General features: G+C 44.2%; 1 protein-coding gene across 1 annotated transcript; it reads right to left on the bottom strand.

The window, feature by feature from the left end:
* Positions 1 to 2,261: 2,261 nt before the first annotated feature.
* Positions 2,262 to 20,160, bottom strand: TMCO1 (transmembrane and coiled-coil domains 1). The gene is made up of 7 exons (XM_035900748.1): positions 20,103 to 20,160; positions 19,798 to 19,887; positions 15,899 to 15,958; positions 12,317 to 12,363; positions 11,640 to 11,707; positions 7,966 to 8,110; positions 2,262 to 2,708 (listed from the first exon to the last, which is right to left on the bottom strand). The coding sequence occupies exons 1-7, from the start codon at positions 20,158 to 20,160 to the stop codon at positions 2,610 to 2,612; spliced, it is 567 nt and encodes a 188-aa protein (XP_035756641.1). The 3' UTR covers positions 2,262 to 2,609.
* Positions 20,161 to 21,292: the final 1,132 nt, after the last annotated feature.

Genomic DNA, 21,292 nt, shown 5'->3' with positions numbered 1-21,292 from the left:
TTGGCCTTCTTGGCCACCTGGGCACACTGCTGGCTCATATTCAGCCAGCTGTCAACCAGTACCCCCAGGTCTTTTTCCACTGGGCAGCTTTCCAGACACTCTTCCCCAGGACTGTAGCCTTGCATGGGGTTGTTGTGACCAAAGTGCAGAACCCAGCCCTTGGCCTTGTTGAACCTCGTACAGTTGGCCTCAGCCCATCGATCCAGCCTGTCCAAATTGTTAATCGTTAAGATTTTGCAAAGAATGGAGTGGACACACACAAGCAACAGGCAGAGCTGCAGGAAAGCAAAGGCCCACGAGCATATTTCACGGCCACCTACTGCAGAGCATCTGGAAAAGTTCCTCTGTTGCAGCCAGGGACAGGACAGGAGGCTGCGCTGCAATTTGTGCAAAGGACAAAAAAGAAAACTTTTTTAGAAGAGGAGCAAATGAACAGGTCTACAGCTGTGCGAGACAATCAATATGCAGGGGAAGAGGAGCAGCAGCAAAGCATGTGAATTACCACCCACCACACCACCAGCTGGCAGTAATTAAACCTCCTCAAAGATGCAGCCACAGTTGCAATTTGTCTTGGGATATACATATGGGGTTTGGTTTTTTGGGGTTTGTTTAGTTTTTTTTTTTTTAATTATCCATGAAACAGGATGTTCTTCATTCTTTCTTCCTCAAAACCAAACTCTTCCTGAGGTCAAAAAGTAGTTTTTCATTTTTCATTCCATTTTCTAGATTCTTAGGATTCAGGCCATTTAGTGGTGGAGGTTAGAAACACCGTCCTCAATTTGTTACAAGGATTAACAGCCCCCAGAGAACTACTGTATCAAATGACAGCAGAAAGCAACCAGAATATAGCATGAGATCAATAATTTTCAGATGACATTTAGATGCGCAACTGCTTCCCCTCCCCAAGTGACGAAGCGTGGTGTGATGCAATGTGTGCAGATGTGCTGAGGGCAGAGTTTCTGACAGCAGCAGGGAAGGTTACTGCACTGCACGTAACCCTTCCCAAGCCATTACGGTGCAGTTATCCATCATGCTTGATCAGAGCTGGCTGCCTTAGGTGGATCCTCTTGGATCCAACAACCATATGCTGCAGAATAAAACTACTTCAACAAAGCTGACCCATGCAGGTAACAGGTTGGGATGTTTCTGGCTTTGCTGCAGGATCAGGCCCTTGAACCAAGAGAGGCTGCACAAGGGAAATGGGAATTACACAAGGAGGGCTGCTCCCTGAGGAAGTTCGTAGTGAGACCTGACATAACAGTAAGTTAAAAAAAAAAAAAAAAAGAAAAAAAAGCAACTTTAGAGCTAGGCAGCATCAGCATACAGCAGATGCTTTCCTTTACCTGCCAAATACTAATTTGAGAGATGCCACACTCATGATTTATCTTGAAACAATCCTATAAAAGTGCCCCATACTTATTAACAAGAATTAACCCAATATTTAGTATTTAATAGGGTATTGCACTTGCTCCACACTGCCATAAGGTGTTTCAGATTTATCCCCTTGCCATGCATCTAGTCAAAAACTCCCAGTAAGAGGGACCGCATGATAAACCTCTGGTCACAGAAGCAAGAAATCAATAGCCTCTGTGGGTACTGCCTGCTTCAGGAGAACTGTCAGCCTAACTTCAGAGCAGGAGCAAGATTTATTCACCCCTTTCAAATAAGGTCAGCAGGTTCCAGCCAACAAGACTGATCCAGATAGTTATTTGGTGAAGCAGAAGACAGTGGAGAGAGCTTCCTGGCCTAAGAAGGAAGCCTTTTAAGATGCATACTGATCATCAGTCTGTTTAGTAGTAAGCTAAGGAGCATGAACAAAAATGCTGCTGTCACAACCACTCAGGCAATAAAGGGTTCAGTGACAGTGGACAGTACTGACATAATTTAACAGTTTACTCAGGTTTGAAGGCCAGGTTTGTTTCTCTAATTGAGCAGATTCTGCTTAAGCAAGCAACTTTTACAGAAGCTGTATAATGCCACAAAAACGTCCATGGGGCTGTGCTCTGCCAGGAAGACACAGGCTGACAGTACACCAAGAAATACATGCAACCTCCAAGGGCGGCCCGGCACAGGGGCCACCTGAGCCAACGAAAAACCTCACCCTCCATGCTGGAAATTTTGCAAAGGGAGAACTAAGCACACCTACTTGCCCAGCTCCCCTTTACACAGGACTATAGCCAGTGTGGCTAAGACAAGAGAGTCACTTCACAGCATGATCGTTCTGAATTTTCCAAATTTTGTACTTCACAGATCTCACCCTTGGCATCTGAGTTGGTTTCCAATGCCAGGAACTAAATCAGCTGCACTACATGAATGTATTTCTACTTGTCCTACAGCACAATTAAGAGACATCTAAATAAACATGCCCATGCCATTTATTTCTCAGAAACACCAGAAACAAAAGGTCAAGTTATCTTCTGAGAACTTCCTTGGTTTGATGAGCAAACAAGTGCTGGTAAAATACTCCAGATAGAAGATGTTTCCAAGACTGTGGCCAATACTGCATACGCTGGTTTTGGACACATGAAGCCTGGTGCAGAATCCCATCTTGTCACTTCCCAAAGGCAGTCTTGTGCACTGGTTAGACCTGTGAAGGCTGTAACTGTGCTTTAGGAAAACTTCCCTGCCTGAGGTGGCGGGCCAAGGAAGCCTCCTGCTTGCTTGGTGGCAGCCCGGGAAGGAGCGAGACCGAGCATCTTCTGGATGTTCTGCAAAAACAAGGACAAGCAGGACAGTGTCAGACCAAGATAAGGGACACAAAGAGGACAAAATCCCAACTCTGCTTACAAGTACAACCTTGCCACTAGTTTCAACAGATTCAGGTTCTCACCCACATAGCCTTACCAGTCTGGCTAGTATATATTAGACCTCCATCCCTATACGTTCATAAAAGCTTAGCACAGAGCCAGACAACCATCCACAATGGCTACAATCAGAGTTGGGCCACTCCCCCCCACCTCAACAAAAGCCTTCTGATCATTAAATCCACATTTAGGTTGAGGGTTCTCTTCCACCTCCAGCTATACACCACACTGGCAGGTACCTTGTTAATGTCTTCACACACGGGTTGGTTTAAAATCAACCTACAATAGTTACCTTTACAATTTAACTGCAGTGCACACACAGGAGCAGGTTCCTAACATCTGCTCACAGGCAGAACCAAAGCAACCCTCTGTTTTCACAAGTTCCAGAAACCCCTGTTGACGGTAGACATCAGAGCCTGAGGGTCCTCTCCTAATGCAGTCGGAATTTGGGTCAGCAACATGGCAACCAGAGTGCATGCCAAGTTCAAGTCAGGAGCTTAGGCAGAGAATTAACACGAATGCTAGTGATGCAGACAGAACAATGGTTTGGTGGAGACATGCAGTATAAGAGGACAAATGCAGCAAAACCAAAAACTGACTATTGAAATGACCTCATCTGCACCTGAGCGGGGAGATTCAGAGGAAAACAACAAACAAGGAGAGAATTAAGTAGCAGAGCCAGGCTTAGCTAAAAACTCACAGCAGAATATTTAAAAGTTTGATGTTTTTCTTGATTTTTGTGAAATTCCTTTTAAATTTTTCAACACTGCGACTACAAAGAGCTACCAGTTCTTTCAGTTTCATCCTTCACTGTAAATAACTACAGCTCAAGGTGCTGCACATGCAGTGCTGGCTAGACATCTGATGCAAGGCAAAGAAGAAAACAACTGTCCCCGCTTCATGTCGCCAGCTGAGTCCTGGCTATCGAGACAACAAAGGAGGAAGGAGGATTTTCTTCAAACCTGAATGTCCTCTCCAAAATAACTGTCAGGATAGGTCAGATAGCAAGGTCATAGAATTCTTGAACTTTTCAATCATGGAAGGAGAACAAACTAAGAAAAAAGGCAGATAGAGCTTCATGATTCCATAGTAGCTAAATTAAAAAAAAAAAAAATTTGAATCATTCCAGGTGGAATACCATGGAATGGAAGGTTTCAGCCCACACACCAACATGAAAATAAAGGAGAGGAACGCTTGAAAAGGAATTACATCAGGTTTAGTCTGTAGCCTAAATAAATCAGCCACTGGTTGATATTTAGCAACTGAATATATATGAGAGCATTTCACTGTGGGAGACTCCTTCGTGTGGTTCCTCTTCTCAGAGCTTCTTTAGCCAGGAGATGGGCAGAAGGGAGAAAACAAAAGAAGCCAATGGTCAGGTTCAGCAACACCAGAGGGTGCTGCAGAGTCAGCAGCAGGCAGGACCGGGATCCTACCAGCTTTGTACTGGCTCACCAGTGGAGCAGAGTAGAGATCCTGGCAGAGCACCCATAGAAGCAAAGAAGTGTGTATGGCCTCCTCCTTGCTGCTTTAAGTATCAAGAGAGAACCGTGGTGCTAAAGTTTACTCTATCTGCTTGAACAGTTCCAAGACGAAGAGAGAGGACAGCTTGTCTGCATGTGGATTCAAGACTACAGTCGCTCTCCAGCATTATCCTTCCATATAGTCCCCTCCTTACTCTGGAAGGCAGCTAGCCTCCTGCACTAGCTGCAAAGCAAGTTTTGCTGGACAGCAATCCTGAAGTCTACACAGCTGGGAACACCAGGGCTGGGGCAAGGTTCAGTAGAAACCTGTCCTGTCTGCTGTGTACCACGTTGCACGAGCAAGCCTGCAGAGTCTATCTTCAACACAAACAAAACCATCATCATCTTCAGGAGCAGGGAGGGAAGACTAAGATTTAAGGACCCAAATTCCTCCTCTGAGCTCTTCTGAACTTTCCTCAAATGACTGCAGGAAGGACGGGAGCTGCTTCTGCTTTTGTCTTCAAACCCAGAAGGGGCCTCAAAGACAAGGCACTCACTCAAAGAGTGGCTCCCTGCCCCAAGATCAGGCTGTGTGGGAAAGTGCGCTCCTGGCATCAGGGATAATTACTGGCTCCCTTTTCCCCTGGGAACACATTTCAGAGAGAAGCAGCCTAATCTACAGTTCGGGCATGTGTGAAAAGGAAATGAAGACCAGCAGACGCCTGAGGAACAGCAGCATATTCCTCTTCACAAATAGCACAGGTGAAGGCTGGGAGCTCAGGAGCAGGGACAGAGGATGTAACCCCGCCCAGCCCAGCAGGAGACTTTCCCAGCTGAAACCCAACAGCTCAAGGACCCTAGGAAGGCCTCTCCCAGCAACCCTCCTCTCTCCAAACAGGAAGACGAGAGGAACCAGGGGACAGGATTTACGTGCCAGGGAGAGCTGGGAACAGCGCAAAGGAAGTTACTCACTGAAAGTTGACTATTTTGGGAGATGCTGGCCAGGTCACAGGCAGCAAGCTTCCCAGTCTGTGTCTGAAGAGTTTATCACCCCCACATGCCTGAGGACCACATGAAAAGACTGCCCGATGCTGCTACTGCCCATCCCACTAATGTCAGTTTAATCACTGTCCAGTTAGCCTCCCCACCTTCGTGTACTCCCCGGCATTTCCCTCCAGGTCAGATTTTTTTTCCCCACACACACTAGTTCCTCTGCTTCTGAGCTCCATGGGATTGTCTCTCGTCCCTGCCTTTGATCCCTTCACAGGCAGCTCCAGGATTTAAGGGAAGGCTGAGAGTCATATGAACTCCTTAGTTTGTTCGCAACCTGCTCCCTGACTTTTGGTACACTCCTCCTGTGTCAGAGACATCAAGCCAGACACTTAACTCCCAGATCAGTTCTCCTCCCTTGGGCTTACAGGTGTTTTGAAGCTGACCTGGCAAAACACAGAGAGTCACAAAGCTTTCACCTCCAAGGTCATTGAAAGCTAGTCTGGCACCATTTTAAGCCCTTAATTACTTTCTTCCCCTCTCGCCTGGCCTCTCACAGCCCTTCAAAGTCCTCTTCCCAATGCTGTTATCAGTTCTTTCAAATAGTAATAAAGCCAAGAGCAGGATGCCAGTAATCACAGCTTCAGTTCCTAGCTTTTGCACAAACTAATGTGGCTGGTGTCTACCCTTCCCTCCATGTAGCAAGGAGGAAGAAATTGAGCTGCCTAACAGCTGGAGAACTGCAGGTATATTAACCACCATCCCACAGACAAGGCAGCACTATTAAGAGTGCAATCTAACACTTCAGAGCAAAACCACCCTTCTCCAAAGCAATAAAGTAACTTCTGTCCTCCACAGGGCCATCAGCATGAACTCTCAAGCACAAGGGCAATTTTTTCCCAGAATTTCTCTTTAAAGCCCAACCCACTGCAAACAGCTCAGCATTTCTGCCCAAAACCAGACCAGACCACCACTCACTTCATGCAGTCTACTAATTTCACATGAGGAAACATCAGGAAATGCCCAGGACTAGAACTAACACAGGAATTATATTTCTGGACAAAAAAAAAAATCCATGGGGGATTTTGCAGCAAGGGAGTTCCCCCACCAACACAATGGGTGAAGAAGAATCTTGCTGACAGTGCTATTTAGTTTCATATAATAATCTAGAACACTGGAAAGAAGGGACTTTCCATGTAACAGGTGAGTAACACAGAACAGCACCAGACAAGATTGCCTGAAGGAACAGCATCAGACCACAGCATCCCAGGAGTTCAGGAAGATGATCCTAAGAGCTAAAAAGGTCTAACTTCTTTCAAAGCAGCAAACACTGCTCCAGTTACTGGGAAGTGAAACAAGATTTGTCTTGCAGCAAATAGAATGAGGAAGCCCCTGGCCTTTGGTACTCTGAAGCTGGCCCTGCTTGCCTTGAGGGGTGGGCCAGATGACTTCCAGGTAACCCTTTCAACAGAAATTACTCTCCAATTCATTAGCTGCTTTTATATAGGACCAGACACGGATCCATTTCAACACAAGCACCCAGTACAGAAGGCTATGGAGAATTTCGATTCACTAGCACGCACTTTGTGACTAAAGGAACTCTCTACTATTAAGCTGCTCCATCAAGAGCAGCTTCTGAGACTTCTGAGAGCAGATGGCATAATACATCACTTCCCTTTACTGATCTGCTTTAAGTCTTTCTAAGTCCCTTGGCACCCCTCGAGGAAAAGCAACAAGTTGGCCAAGGGGAAAAGCAGCAAGAATTCAGGAAGTGAATCAAAGAAAAAGGAAATATAAATACAGAAGAGCAGATAATTTGCAACTAGTTGCACCAGCATTCATCCATCCCCCAGCTATCTATTAACTTATCCCCAGCACACTCTGGGGAAATTTGGAAAACAAAGTAGACTTCTGGTTGCACTGAGAAGGCCTACTTGTCCTCACCAGCCATTCTGCCACTTAGGCCGCTAGTGAACCTTCCTGAACAGGCACATCCTTTACCCTTACTGATGCTTCTCTTTTCAAAAGATGGGATTAACCAGCTTTGCTGGAGAGCTATGCGTACCCTACTCTTGGCTTATCATACCAGACCCCCTTTCTGTGTCACATCTCTAGCTCTGGGAGTTGACTTGACACCAAAGGTAAAGTTCTTAAGACTCTGAAAAAAAAAAAAAAAATCAAGCAAGCAGCAGAACCAGGAAGGACAAACCTAAAAGAACAGGTTTAACTCTTTCCTCACTTTTCTAGCAAATTTGTAGACTGATTGAACCTTTATAGAATGTCAGGTCACCAAGAAAAGTTTCCCCTGAAGATGCTACACTTCTCCTTTCTCATATTACTGTAAAAGTCAGAATTAAGAAGCAGTACTTAGATTTGCTTTTGATGAAGACAATCCTTGGTATGGCAATCCACAAAGTTATCAGATACACACACACACGGAAGTAACGCATTTCTGCCAGCTCTGTCCTAGTGCCCTGGTGCAAGTCTCCAATCAAGTCTTCCACACTGGTCCAGGGCAGTGGCTGGTTTTATGATCCCAACCTAGAACTGCTTTGAATATGAAGCATAGGAATGAAGGCAAACACAGAAACCACAAACAGATCAAAGATTATATTACTGCTGTCCAGTTCTGCTTGAAGACTCCTCTTTATGAATAGAGATGTGCTTTCCCTGCTCCAGGCGTGCAAGAGACACAGCAATGTACTCACCTGTCTGATTGACATTGTGCAGAGAATGTAGAGGAATATGAAGGAGCAGTCGGTGTAATCCTCACCCAGAAGGTTGCGGTGGGAGAGACCTTGGATGTACGAGAGGGGAATAAACGGAAGCTTTGCCACCACTCGGCCATCAAATCTGGAAAAGACAGCATTAGATCACAACTGGGTACAGTGTAAGAGTCTTTGGCTATAGGAAGAACAAGTGAGCATCTTCAACAGGTCACCAGAGCAGATAAGACCACATGGAAGGCTAAAAAGCCATGCTGCCTTCTCCAGCCCACTTTTATACACACTACACCAAAGAGGCTACATACACCTCTCTCACAAAGCCCTCCACACCCAGTCACCTACAGGGTAAGTAGGCTTCTCTCGATAACAGTTTTGCCATAGTCAGAGCCAAAGTGTTTCACAGCGATTTAAGTGATCAGCTGGACAAGCTGTTGGTTCATAAAATCTTGGTTGGTGTTTTGCAGTTTACTGGTGCATTTTATTTAAAAGTCAAATTTAGCAGGTAACTTCCCAGAACACAGTCAGCACTTGAATAAAAGATGAATTACTATCACCCTGCTGAATTGCAGTTAACACAAGATGGATTCTTTGCTTTAAGCAAAAGAGCATTTTTTAAGCAGAGCGTAGACCAAAGACACCTTTTCCTTTCCTAGAGCAGCTACACTCAGCACAAGAAGGATGCATTAAGAGAGCCATCAACAGAACGCTTTTTAATACCAACAGTCTTCCCTGCATTAGCTCTGAAGACTAAGGCAGCACAGAGGCAGGATGATACCGCATATTCCAAGTGGCCTGTCCTGCTCCTGGAAGGCCTCCAGGTCCACATTCCAGGGCATCAGGCAGAGTGTGAATTCTGGCCAGTTCGCAAAGATTTCTCCCAACCCAGACAGTCGACCCAATCTTTTGAAGTAAGTGTGTATGATGCCTCATCAGCATGTGCATATTTGGATGTTATTTTCTCTGCATGTGCTGATTTTCTAACAGGTGTTTCTTGTTTCAAGAGATCCTAAATGAGCGTTCTTTCCTGTGGAGATGCATTCACACAGCTACAGCTCAAACACACGCCAACTTTGTTTACATCTCACAAGCAGTTTGGCAAAAGAGCTAGCTGCTGTGAGAGAAACAAGTATTTCAGCAGTAGCACCCCGAGGTACCTGCTTTTAATTCCAGCAGGTTTTCACAGTTATCATGAAGTGGTACTGAAATGTACAACTCCTGGAGTAAGACAGAGAACCGATTACATTAAAAAGTTTCTGACAAGAGAAAATTGAGACACACAGAAGCTAATTCCTCTCCCAGGAGAAATCCCACCTGCTTGGAGGCCAACACCACTACAGATCTCGCTGCCCTAGCATAGCCTTTAAGCAACAACAGTCATTCAGCTGCTCATCTTCAGCACAGCATTGTGCTCTATGGGTTTAAACCAGACTTCCTGACACTTGCATATCCTTCCAACATGGTCCACCCTGCTGCCCCATTACTACTAACGCTCAAAGGAAGAAAGCCAATCACAGTAACTTCCACTTTGGCTAAGTTGGCACTTGGCAAAAGTAAGGTACTCGGCCAGAGAGCAGCAGTGTCTGCATAGTACTTGTCCAAAGGGCGGCACACCATGCTCCTTCCATGCAATCCTTGCTCCTTTTGTCCCCCAGAGGAACAAACTCATTCAAGAACAGGAAAGCCAGCAAATGAGGCTACAGCCATCGCAGGTGTCAGCCACCCTTTTCTTCCTTTTCATATCACACCCACAGTGCCTTCACAGATGACTTGGCAGTAGCAGCTTCCCAGAGGGAGCCTGAGAGCCTCACAAATTCATAACTGACATACTCTCCTCCTGAGACAAGCAGCTGCTCTTTATGCTATGTCAAGAGAATCACAGCACATAAGTGAGAAGCAGCTCCATCGAACCATTCTATCAGCTTCAAACAGTGCAAGTACAACCCATCAAAGCTGCCATTCATATACAAATGCATTAGCTACCTTGTAGTGAGATCAGGAGCGAAAATTTAATCATCTAGTCCCAAAGGCAAGACAGCCAAATCTTTAGATTTTAATTCGATAGCCTCAGCTATTAGCAAGAAAGCTATTTCAGTTCGGACAATCAGCAAGCTCTCTGGATACTCCTGCTGTTCATGTTCAGGTTCCCTCTAAAGAAAGAGACAGTTGAAGGAAAGATATGCCCTAAAGCTTCATATCAACTCTGTGGCTTATAGTATGGTCCCCACAGGCAGGAATCCTCAAAAGAGGAACAAGACAAGTAAACTTGGTGGTCTTAAAGAAGAAACCAACACAATGATTTTTAAGGTTAATATCCATGGACGGAAGAGCCACACAGGATTTAACCAAAATAAATTCCTTCCTAAAGCTCTTCATGAATTTAACAGTCTCGTAACACTTGTCAGTCATAACATACTCTGAACTGCCTCTTCCCACTCGAGGAAAGTGGGCAGAGTAGGGTGGGGTTTTTCAGTTTGTTTTTCAGTCTGTTTCAGGGGCAGGGGGGTGGTTGTGTTTTTATTGCACCCAAATAGCTATGCAGGCACTTGAATGCCTCAGGTGCAGCACTATAAAACCCCCACAGATGTTATCTTGCTGGGCACACGACTCACGATGCACCTCCGTCCCCACTCCAGGCTGCAGTTAAATGAGACATCAATGACTCAAGACTGTACCCAAATTTTAAAGTCCTTTAGTGCTGTGTTCCTCTGCTCAGTTTCACAGCATTCCAGAGAATGGGGACTGAAGTCTGACTAAGTTGAATAATTAAGAGTCCACCCAGTGGCATTTCTGTTATTATGTTACCCCCCGTTTGCAATTTATCCACCCACAGATCTGCAGTAAAATAACAATTAACTGTATCCTGGGGACTGCCAGCACAGAGGCCAAAGGTTTTGGTGCCCAAGAATGTAAAATCCTATTTTCAGGACAGCATATTGCCCAGATATTAAGCAGACTCCCAAAGGTTATGCTAAACATATTTACATTATCTTCAGGTTTAACAGCCAATGGGAAGTTCACATTTCAAGACTGAATCAAGTTTTAAAAGTCAAGCAGAGTCTTTCGGTTTTGCATGTCTGAAACAAAGCTGTCTATAATTGCGCAAACCAGTTTGGGCTCTTTTTTGTCTTTGTTTTTTTTAAACTAGACTTATCCCAGGTCATTTTTAAAGCAAAGGAAGATTAGAGACCATGCCTGGACCTGTTAATATCTTGACTCTGATCACCTTAAGTAGGGCAACAATAAACTCTGCAATTACAGCTCGTTTCTAAGGGCAAGGGAGCTGACCCAGTTTTGCTTGTGAGAGCATTCTTTGGTCACACTATTACAGCAAAGCCAAAGAAGCTGAAGACTGTAGCTGCTTGCCTGACATCTACCAAACTTGCCCTTATCAAGCAGAAAGGATGTTAGAGTTGTGTCTAGACTGAATGCAATTTGTTCAGTTTGATTGCATTCAGCATGCAGTGTTCCCTCTTGAGCAGAAAATGTGTGTGGTAACCAAACAACTGCATCTTCATATGAAATATTGATCCATTTTGTACAGATTAGTTATGATTCTTGGATGGACATTGTCTCTCTAACACTTCAGGGGACAGAGAGAAGGTGGAGAATATATTCACCACGAAAATTTAAGAGAAATCCAGAAAGTTGATACTTACATGGAGTTAAACATTCCCATCAAGGCAGTGAAACAGAAGCCAATGGCAAACATAGATTTCATCCGAACCTGCAAGCAGAAAGGTCAGAGACAATCAAAACAACAGGCACACGCTGGGGGATTATGGGCTCACGCCCTTAAGAAAAGGCTTTGTACAGCATCACTGGAATCTAGCAGGAAAAAAGATGACGCAGAAGGCCAGAGGCATTGTAAAAAGTGACTGAAGAACTCCCAAAGAGAATCTTGGTCAACAGCTGGGTACAAAGGCAGCCAGAGAGTGAACCACTGATGTGAAGAGTAGGGGGGCGGGGAACTTCAGTAACTGCCCTGTTACCTTCCACAGGTTGGGGTTGTTTTTTTTTTCCCCTTAAGCCTATACAACCAATCAGCAGGGGATCATTTTAAGACAGAACTTAGAAGAGGAAGTCAGACAAATTCATTCTAGTTTGAAATCATAATGGAGACTTAAAAAGATGAAAATAGCTAAGGCTGGGCATGAGATGAGGTAGTAACTGCTGGAAAACTCTGTGGCTCATACTAAAATCTGTAGCTATTAGAGATAATCCAGAAGGACCTTTCAGGAGGAAAAGCCGCTATGTCTGCCAATTGAGCAGTGTCCTTCTCTTGGAAAGCTGACTGAAGTCTTCAGCAGTCAGGAACTGGCTTTAATTTTCTTACCATTGACAAATCTCTGTTGTTATTCTTCAGCTTCTCTTCTTGTCTCTCTGGAAAGACAAAACCAACAACAGTTACAATCAGTCATACCAACCTAGAAACCAGAGTGTTTTAATTTCCAGGAAGACTTAACCTTCTTGACTCTCCAAACAAGTAACACTTCCAAAACCAACTCTCTGCCAGACAGTAGAAAGTGAAAAACTGTACATAGTCAACTGCTTCTCCACCACAGCAACATGCGGCAATGCAAGCACAAAAGAGGAGGAGGCTAGAATCACACATTCAGCACTTTCGAAAGAAATATGCAGAATGTCAAATTTTCTAACTCAACCAACACACACAGTAGCATGAACGGGGTTGCCAGAAAACAGACAGTACCTCTATACCACACTTCTGAAAGACAGCAGTCTCAATTTGCTGCACACCAGGCTCACCATTATAAATACAAGAAAGGATTTCATTTGGAGGTGTCAGAAGGGACTCCAAAACCGTACACAGAGCTGGGAGCTAACATCCTGCTGGTCTTAGTAATGAATTTTGGGCCCTTGTCACACCTAAAAGATTCTCCAAAGAGGAAAGATATTTTCTACATGAATTTCAGTAATATGTATATTACCATGCTTTGCAGACAATACTTTAAAATACTACTTTGGAAATTTAGCCTGTCCTTAAGTCACCACAAACTTCAAAGATGCCCAGTTTTCTGAGAGAGCACTTTCCACACCCCTCATTGCAGAACTGCTCTGGCCTTGAGCATTTATCCACCACCTGTCACCTTTCTTGTCCCACATCCCCATCATCCCTGGTTCACTATGCTCCTCTCAGACTGAGGATCCAGAGGGGCAGGCGGGGCTTGGAAGCAACACCTAGCTGAAGTAAGGATGCAGACAACGCAGAAATATCCAAAGAACGGTGTGAGCAAAGAGAGGGGAGATGCAGAAGGACTGTCAAGGGCTATCCAGCATGAGAATTTTACTGAAACTTCAGCAGCAATCCACTGGACAAAAGGCCCATGGCACAGAAGCTCAACAGTTATCTTTGAAGCCCCTGCTAAATATGAGGACTTGCAGTAAGCATTATGAAAAGCAATAGCAACACCCCTATCCAATTTCTTAGAATCCTCATTGCCATTTTCAATCGCTCCTAAGTACAAACCATCCACTCAGGCAGGAACTTTCCAGACACCTACTTCCTGACCCAGGTGGAGAGTTTTGTTCTGGGACATTTCAGCAGCAACAGGCCAGCTCTTTAGGAATCACATTTGGCACAAATACTTGTTTTTTCCCTCTGCTACATAACTAACCATCTATTCAGATGGGCAAAAGGTTACATAGGGATAAAGAACACAGCCCTGATCCCCCAATACACCCGACCTGTTTCTCACCCATTTTTACAAATTCAAAACAAACAGGCTCCGGGTGTCCTACCATCTTATTACATAAATGGTCTATTCCTGCCCAAGTCATGCATAAGCAGCCTTGAGGTACTTGGCTATAGAGCTGTGTAGAGGCACAAAGAAAGAGTAGTGGGTCAACAAGCAGCACCCTGGAGTCCAAAATCATCTTATTCTGCTCATTAGAACACAAACCATGAGGATACAGGGAGACCAGCAATAACTTTATTTGCCAGCATTGGCTTTGTTTGTTTCTTTTTGTTTTGCTGGACTCCTGGGAACATCACTGTCTTTTCTTCTAGGGGCACGTGGACATAGAAAACAGTAGCAAAGTTTAAGCTAACACACTCCTTAAGCTGAAATGACAGAAGGCTGCACCATGATGTTAAAGGTGTCCTGTTCCAGCAGTGTGAAAGGTGACAATGTGACGAAAGTTGATTCACTTTACACTTAAAAGCAAAGCCTGATAAGTAGGAAACATCAAATTAAGCCTTCCCATGCAACTTTCACCCTACCTCCTTGTGCATATGCATGATTCATCCCTTACGTAACCAAGTAACATACACACACCTCCTGCCTTATTCTGTGCACAAAACAGATGGCAACTGAGGCAGGTCTGTACCACAGCTGTGACTGTGATCTGTAAAGCCTCCGCTCTTTTTTTTAACTAGAACGGTAGAATTGAAAGGAACTCCAGCACAAGTAAATTTGTTGTTACAACAATGCTACATCTTGCAGAATGATTTGACATCCATTAAGTTACTGGAATCAGAGATTTCAAAAGCAGTTAATAGCTGTGAGTCATTTTCTGGATGTCCAGCTTGACATTTAGGGCCTGATTTTTCAGAAGCACTAAGAATTCAGCTTTGCCTGAAAACAAATGAGACACTGAAGTTATGCAGCACTTGCAAAAAAAAAAATAAAAAAAAAAATCAGAAAGTCAGTCTCAGTATCTCAAGCTTGGCCAGCAAGCTTCACAGCAAACAAAATCAGTGGTCATTTCCTAAGTTCTGTTCTTAGTCCCTTTGTCCTTTGTTTTTCATTTGCAAAACAAGATTATTTCAGTGTATAAAAAAAATTGGTGGAGGATCTGAATTCCTCAGATTCTACTGTTTATTAGTTTAGTCCAAGAACAAGTAAAATATCTTTGCTAGGAACACAGCTTGGATGGTGCCCCACAAAAAAAGTCATTGCCACACATGCAGAAGTGACCATATGTAGCAACAGCACATAACATTAAAAAGTTGCCTTATCCACCAAGCAGTATTGATCCCGTGCATGGATTATTAAAGATTAACAACTGAAAATGCACAAGAGGAAGAATTTTGGCTCCTTTCCCTTCAAGAGTCTAGCGATAACAGGTTTTATACCTAGGGAGAACTGTTTGAAGATATGTTTGTAATTATTCCCAAGCTTTGTACAGATCAAATGACTAATCCAGCTACCTGGTGTTACAGAGGAATGAGGAAACCAACTCCCAGGAGCTCTCAGAAATGTTCCTGCCACAATTTCTGTAATAATTTAACTGAGCTTTGCTGCACATTTCACTTTAGTCCTGCAGACAACAGAACTTTTGGAAGATGTTAAACGTCCATTAAACATCTACCACGTTGTTCTTGCATAGTTCAGTACTTAAAGCATTACCTTTATCCAGACAGGCTTAAGCTTATTGACAACGAAAAAAATGGAAAAATAAAATGCTACTTAAAATTGAGCAAAATTTAATCCAATTTGAAATAAATCTAAGTGCAGTTAGAGTTAACATGCAAACTACCTTCAGCTCTGAAGTGTTCAAATGAGAAAAAAAATGCAAGCTCAAAAGAATCGCAATCATACAGTCATATAGCTATTGCAAGCTGACAGCGCACTGCAGCAAAGAGCTTTGACAATGGAAGTTAATAACAGTCATGGATATGAAGGCTCAAATCAGAGCGAAAGGCAACCAGTTCAGCAAGAAGTGCTGCTCCTCTCGGTGATGCTGCCCTTCTCTGCATTTGGCTAAAACCATCAGGAGGCTAGATGCCTCCTGTCTTGGAACAGTAAGGCAAAAGTATTCATATTCCAGTCAATGAGAATCAGCTCTAGTACCACTTTAAATAAATAGTTTTGAAAGGAAGGAAAGGATAATCACTGCTGTAAGCTTCCGAACCTTCCCTTACTCTTGGGACACAGCACTCCTCTCCCAGTCTTACCTATTTTCTTTTTCTGCTGTCGGCCTGCTGATTCAGTTATTGTTTCCTTCTTCTTTTCCACTGCCAAGTGAAAAGAAAGGTATTCCATCATTTCTACACAGGGATACTACCACCCCTTTTCCACACACCAAGCAAACCATTTTATCTCTTTAGAAAACAGGGGCACAAAAGGAAGCTAGGTATGACTAAGAATGTATTCAGAATGAACAAGTTATAAACTAGCAAGGCTGACTGCACCAAAGTGTTATTAAAAAAAAATTCAAACCCCTGGATATCAGAATATTTAAAGGGTTAATTTTAAACTCTGTCAAGAGCCCATTACATTGTTAACTGAGCAGTCTGGGGACAATTTTGGCTCAAATGACCCTTGCTGATTTGTCATTAGTACTAGACAGTACTTTTGATTCAGCAAGTGTAATGAAAAGAGCTTTGTGGCAAGCTCTGCTCTCGATTATCTGCAGTGGGAAGCAGAATACAGGAAAGCCTGTGTTCTTGTACATCCCTTCTTCACAGGCAGGCATTCTCAGGGGAAATGCTGTCCAAGCAGTCGGCCACAGCCTCTCCATTCTTCAATTAATAAGTACTGAAGCATTTCCAGTATTTTAAAGTAGGAGCCTAAGCTCAAAGTTACTAAGACCCCAAATCTCACCAAGCATCTGCAGACAACTACCACTGCAATAAAAATGCTAGCATAAAGCCAGCATAGTGAACTTGTAACACAGTAAATGGGCTGCTCAACTGCAAATGCTCTTTTGCTGACAGCAAGAAGAGCTTTTCCAGAAAGTAAGAGACTTTTCAACTTAAGAGTACTACAAGTGAGGATGACAAAGCATGACTATGGTCTAACAACAGACAACAACCTTTTATTTACTCTAAACTCTATGTATCTGTACTGTACCTACTCTACCAACTTGGCTCCTTATTAGCTCACAGAACCAGCTTAGAGACCTGAGCGTTAGGACTGTTCTCCCATAGGAAGTACTACCTGAGCACAGATCTAGCCTTGATTTCAAAGCACAAGTGAAATAAAAAGAGCCAGCCTTTGAAGTCACACAAGAATTTGTAGTGCTGGCTTCCAAAATGCCTGTGATGTGCAAGTCAGTCACAGCTCCTAAGAAAACCACACTAGCCCAGACAGATAGCAAAACATCACATCTTCCACAGTAATGTAGTAAGACAATTGTTTTTTCCAAAGAACAAGCATACCTCTGACAGGCAGGCTAGCACAAGGGGAAAAAACAGGGAAGTCTGCTCAGAGGGAAAGCTGGAAAGAAGTGCCAGATGACACAACACACCCAGTGCTCATAACCTTCCTTATGCCAAATCCAACTGCAGGGATCCTGATCAGTCCCAACCCAACGTAGTCACAGAATCACAGAATCGCAAGGGTTGGAAGGGACCTCAGGAGATCATCTAGTCCAACCCCCCTGCTAAAGCAGGCTCTCCTAGAGCATTCTACACAGGACTTCATCCAGGCGGGCTTTGAATATCTCCAGCGAAGGAGACTCCACAACCTCCCTGGGCAGCCTGTTCCAGTGCTCTGTCACCCTTAGAGTAAAGAAGTTCTTGCTCATATTCAACTGAAACCTCTTATGTTTCAGTTTGCACCCATTGCCCCTAGTCCTGTCTCTGGACACCACTGCAAACAGACTGCTTCCATCCTCATGACTTCCGCCCTTAAGATATTTGTATGTGTTGATAAGGTCCCCTCTCAGTCCTCTCTTCTTCAGGCTGAACAAGCCCAACTCTCTCAGCCTTTCCTCGTAGGGGAGGTGCTCCAGTCCCTTTATCATCCTAGTCCACATAACCCTGTGGTCCCCAACTCTAAACCCAACTGGAGAATACTTTGACTCTTTTTCAGGCCTACCTATTGCTCCCAGCCCTAATAAGAGGGCTCCTCCAGACCCCAGCTTCACTCTGGACAGCACTATTAAGCCTTATGCCAACCCCAAGGAACTCTACACCCCTACTCCCCTTATGGTTGGAGCAGAACAAATAACTGCCAGGCACTCTTGCAAGCCTGTCCGTGGGAACATACATGACAACACAGCACCAATTCTAGAGGTAGCATTCAGCCTTGCACATTTATCACTACATTTACCCCAGAACGCTTACTAAAACCTCTGCAGCAGTCTCAGACAATGCTGTGCCTCTCAATAGAAAGGAGAGGACAGGAAGAGATGAAACTAAGGTCTGGGAGTAACAATGTCTGCTCAAGCACACTGCTTGGCCTATTTGTTTTTGCAGATCCTAAGGATTGCTAGGACTCTCATGGGAGAGCTTAAAAATCTCAGATGTGTTTTTTCCTGTTTCAGATGTGTTGGATAACAGTTGAAAGGTGTGGCTCAAGTGGTCTACTTTGCGAGTTGTCTGTAAGCCATCAGGTCAGCCAGATGTCCTTAGTACAGGAGGGAAAAAAAGCAAAGCTGAATTTTTAGTGACTCCTTATTTGGCTTTACTTTTTTTTTTTCCCCCTCCTGTTGGGGTTGGGGAAATCAAACAAGAAGGTTAGAAACTAATTGAGATGCATGAACCTCACATCTTTCCCTTCACAGATTATAGCCTAGATACCAGGAGAGCCATAAAAACAAACAGCATTAAACTCTTACAGCAATCATTAAACCCCAGAGATTAAGCCCTGCTAACTGCTTTCCGAATTCCACAGCACAAACACACTAGGACATTAACACTAGGTTTTCAGCTGGATTTCAACTACTTCTCCAAGGTGCTCTTCTGGGGCTAATTCTACCCTACAGTTTTGTCAGCCAAGTGGGATTAAAGTGAGGCAGGTAGAGATGCAATCCCCATCTGATACTGCTGCGATGACAGAAGGCCCTAACGTAGAAGCTGTAAGACAAGCATGACTGTACTTCAACTCCTCAGTTTATTTTGCCCAGGGGAAGGCTGGAATAAGCTAGACTGGAAAGAGCATGCTTTAATAACATTGTTCTCTCACGCACTAAGAGCGCTGACATCATGGCGAAATATTTTAAAGGTAAAACCAGCTCAGGTTTGGCCCCAGTTGTTTTGTGCTGTCTCTTACTGCTGCAACTTGTGTAGGGTGCATACAGTTGAGTGTGAGAGATAAGCTGAATTTCTCCTCTGCTCCTTGGCAGGTCCGTTGAAACACTCCATGCTCAGACCCTCCTGTTTACCATTCCTCTTAATATCTGATGCATATCTTCTGGCTGCTCACCCTCTGCTCCCTTTTCCCTTCCTCCCTTGTCCTTTGTTCAACCTCTCCCAGGCCTCTCAGGTCTCCTCTCTATGAAAATAACCTGGGACATTTTTTCCTAATGAATTTTTTTCCAATTTACACTAGAATAATTTATTTTTATACCAGCTGAAAGCTCAGATCTTTGTATCATGACTTCACCTTCATTCATCCCCCACCATTAATCATCACTTTTACTCTATTTTGTGCTTTCCTGTCACAGTAGTCATTACTCAACCCTAGTTCTTTTGCACTACCAATCTCAAATTCTCCACTGCCCTTGAAAAGCAGAAACTGCAACTTTGAACTTATTTCAGGCATCTAAAGGGATCTACACATAGAGACACTGGCTACACATGTTCAGAAAAAAAGATATGTCAGTACCGATATCTCCAGTGTCCTGTCCTTCATTAAGAGGAGGGGCAATTCAGACAACGCAACAGGTCTTTCTACTAACCTTCCCTCACAAAACCACAAAAATTCAGAAATAAGTCCCCTCAGTACGGATTTGTGTAACTTGTAAAATTAGGGTCCTATGAAATCCAAGCTGAAGAAAGTTCTCTCCCTCAGCAGAAGAGGCAGCAAGAATTTCTCAGAGCACAGACTCTATTCAATTTGACATCTGCTAAAGCACGACATAACAAGAGCAGCAAGATACGTTCTCTAATGTCTGAAGAGTACTCACATTTCTTGCTCTGTTTTTCCACTTCAGCCTTTAATCTCTTGTACTTGTCTGTTCGGTATACCAGCACCCAAGTTATACCTGAAACAAATACTCAGCAAGTAACTAGAGAAGTAAAAACCTCTTGCAATAATAGGGATACAAGTTAGCAAATACATATGCAAAAAATAGACATCATGGCTACAAAACCACATTATAATATGGCAAAGGTACCATAAATCACCAGAAAGCTATATCATCACTTTCCTTCAAATCCCCTTCTCGAGTTCCATGTAGCAATGGCACCTATAAATGTCTTTAGAAGTTACCAGCTATCTTACTGAATACTGCTGTTTTGTGGGACTCATTCAGTTCCTTCATGCTCATATTTACCAGCTGTTGCTCACCTTAAAACCAGCAATTGATTAAGGCAATAAACATCTTTCTGTTCTGCATTTCCATAGGACCTAATTAAGGCCTGAGCAATAATGCCTGTTCCTACCAGGACCTGTCCATTAGCAGCACATTTTGAAAAGGCAAATAGAGCTATTAGGCCAGAAGAGACCTCCAGAGATTCTCCAGTCTAACTCCTTGCACACAAGCATGATAAAAACAAGTTGTGCCACAAGTGGTTTGTGAACAGTTTAATCCAAGCTCGTACTCAAAGCTTTTTGGCCCTTTTTTTGGCTTTGGTTTGACAACAGGACTGTGCTACTGAGACCAAGGGATCCCCAGCTGCAGAGAAGGGAACCCTGTAGATGCTTCCAAGGTCAGCACAGCTTTGTGCTATGAAAGGCAATAGGTGTGTACACCATCTAACCCCAAATGCAGTGCAGTAGGGCTCCTAAACAGCAAGTATCATATTCCACCTGGGACTCTCCCTGCCTTTGAATGCCCAAAGCCAGTGTCTTGCAGCTCTGGTACGAAGGAGGTTTTGGGATATGGTTCAGTGCCACAAAGAGGGAGCAGCCTCTGATTTTGACTAACCCAAAAGGTTATCTACCAAACCTGCCTTTAAAAAACTGCACCTGTTTCAACACACTACCATTTAAAAAGCCTTCTCAAGCAACCAAAGCCACCACTACTGCAAGCTCAGGCGTTTTCTTCACATCCTTCCCACAAGACCTACAGAAAACCACCAGTGAACACTTTCAGGCACACTGAAAAACTGTTAGCCCAGCCTCCCACAGCCTTCGTCCTTCTAGACCGAACAAGCTCAATGCCCACCACTTTGCGTCAAAGGTCAGTTTTGTCTAAGAGTCACTGGCTGCTGTCCTCAGGGATGCCTGTACCACGCCTATACCAGCCTCCAAGCACCAGGCCTCAGGGAGACCTGAGTAACAGGACCTTGTCTCCCGCCCTTACGGTCCCGCTTTCCCCCTGACCCACGCTCTCCCTCCCGCTCCGCCCACCCTCCCCAGCGACCCCAACCCCGCTCTTTAACCCGCTCCCTCCCGGCGCTCAGGGGCGAGGCGGCACAGCCCAAGAGCAGCAGCCTCCTATCAGCCCCCTCCCGGCC

The sequence above is a fragment of the Egretta garzetta genome, unplaced genomic scaffold (assembly GCF_000687185.1).
Source record: "Egretta garzetta isolate BGI_Z169 unplaced genomic scaffold, ASM68718v1 scaffold598, whole genome shotgun sequence".
Classification (NCBI taxonomy): Eukaryota; Metazoa; Chordata; class Aves; order Pelecaniformes; family Ardeidae; genus Egretta; species Egretta garzetta.
This window is presented reverse-complemented; position numbering and strand designations above follow the sequence as displayed.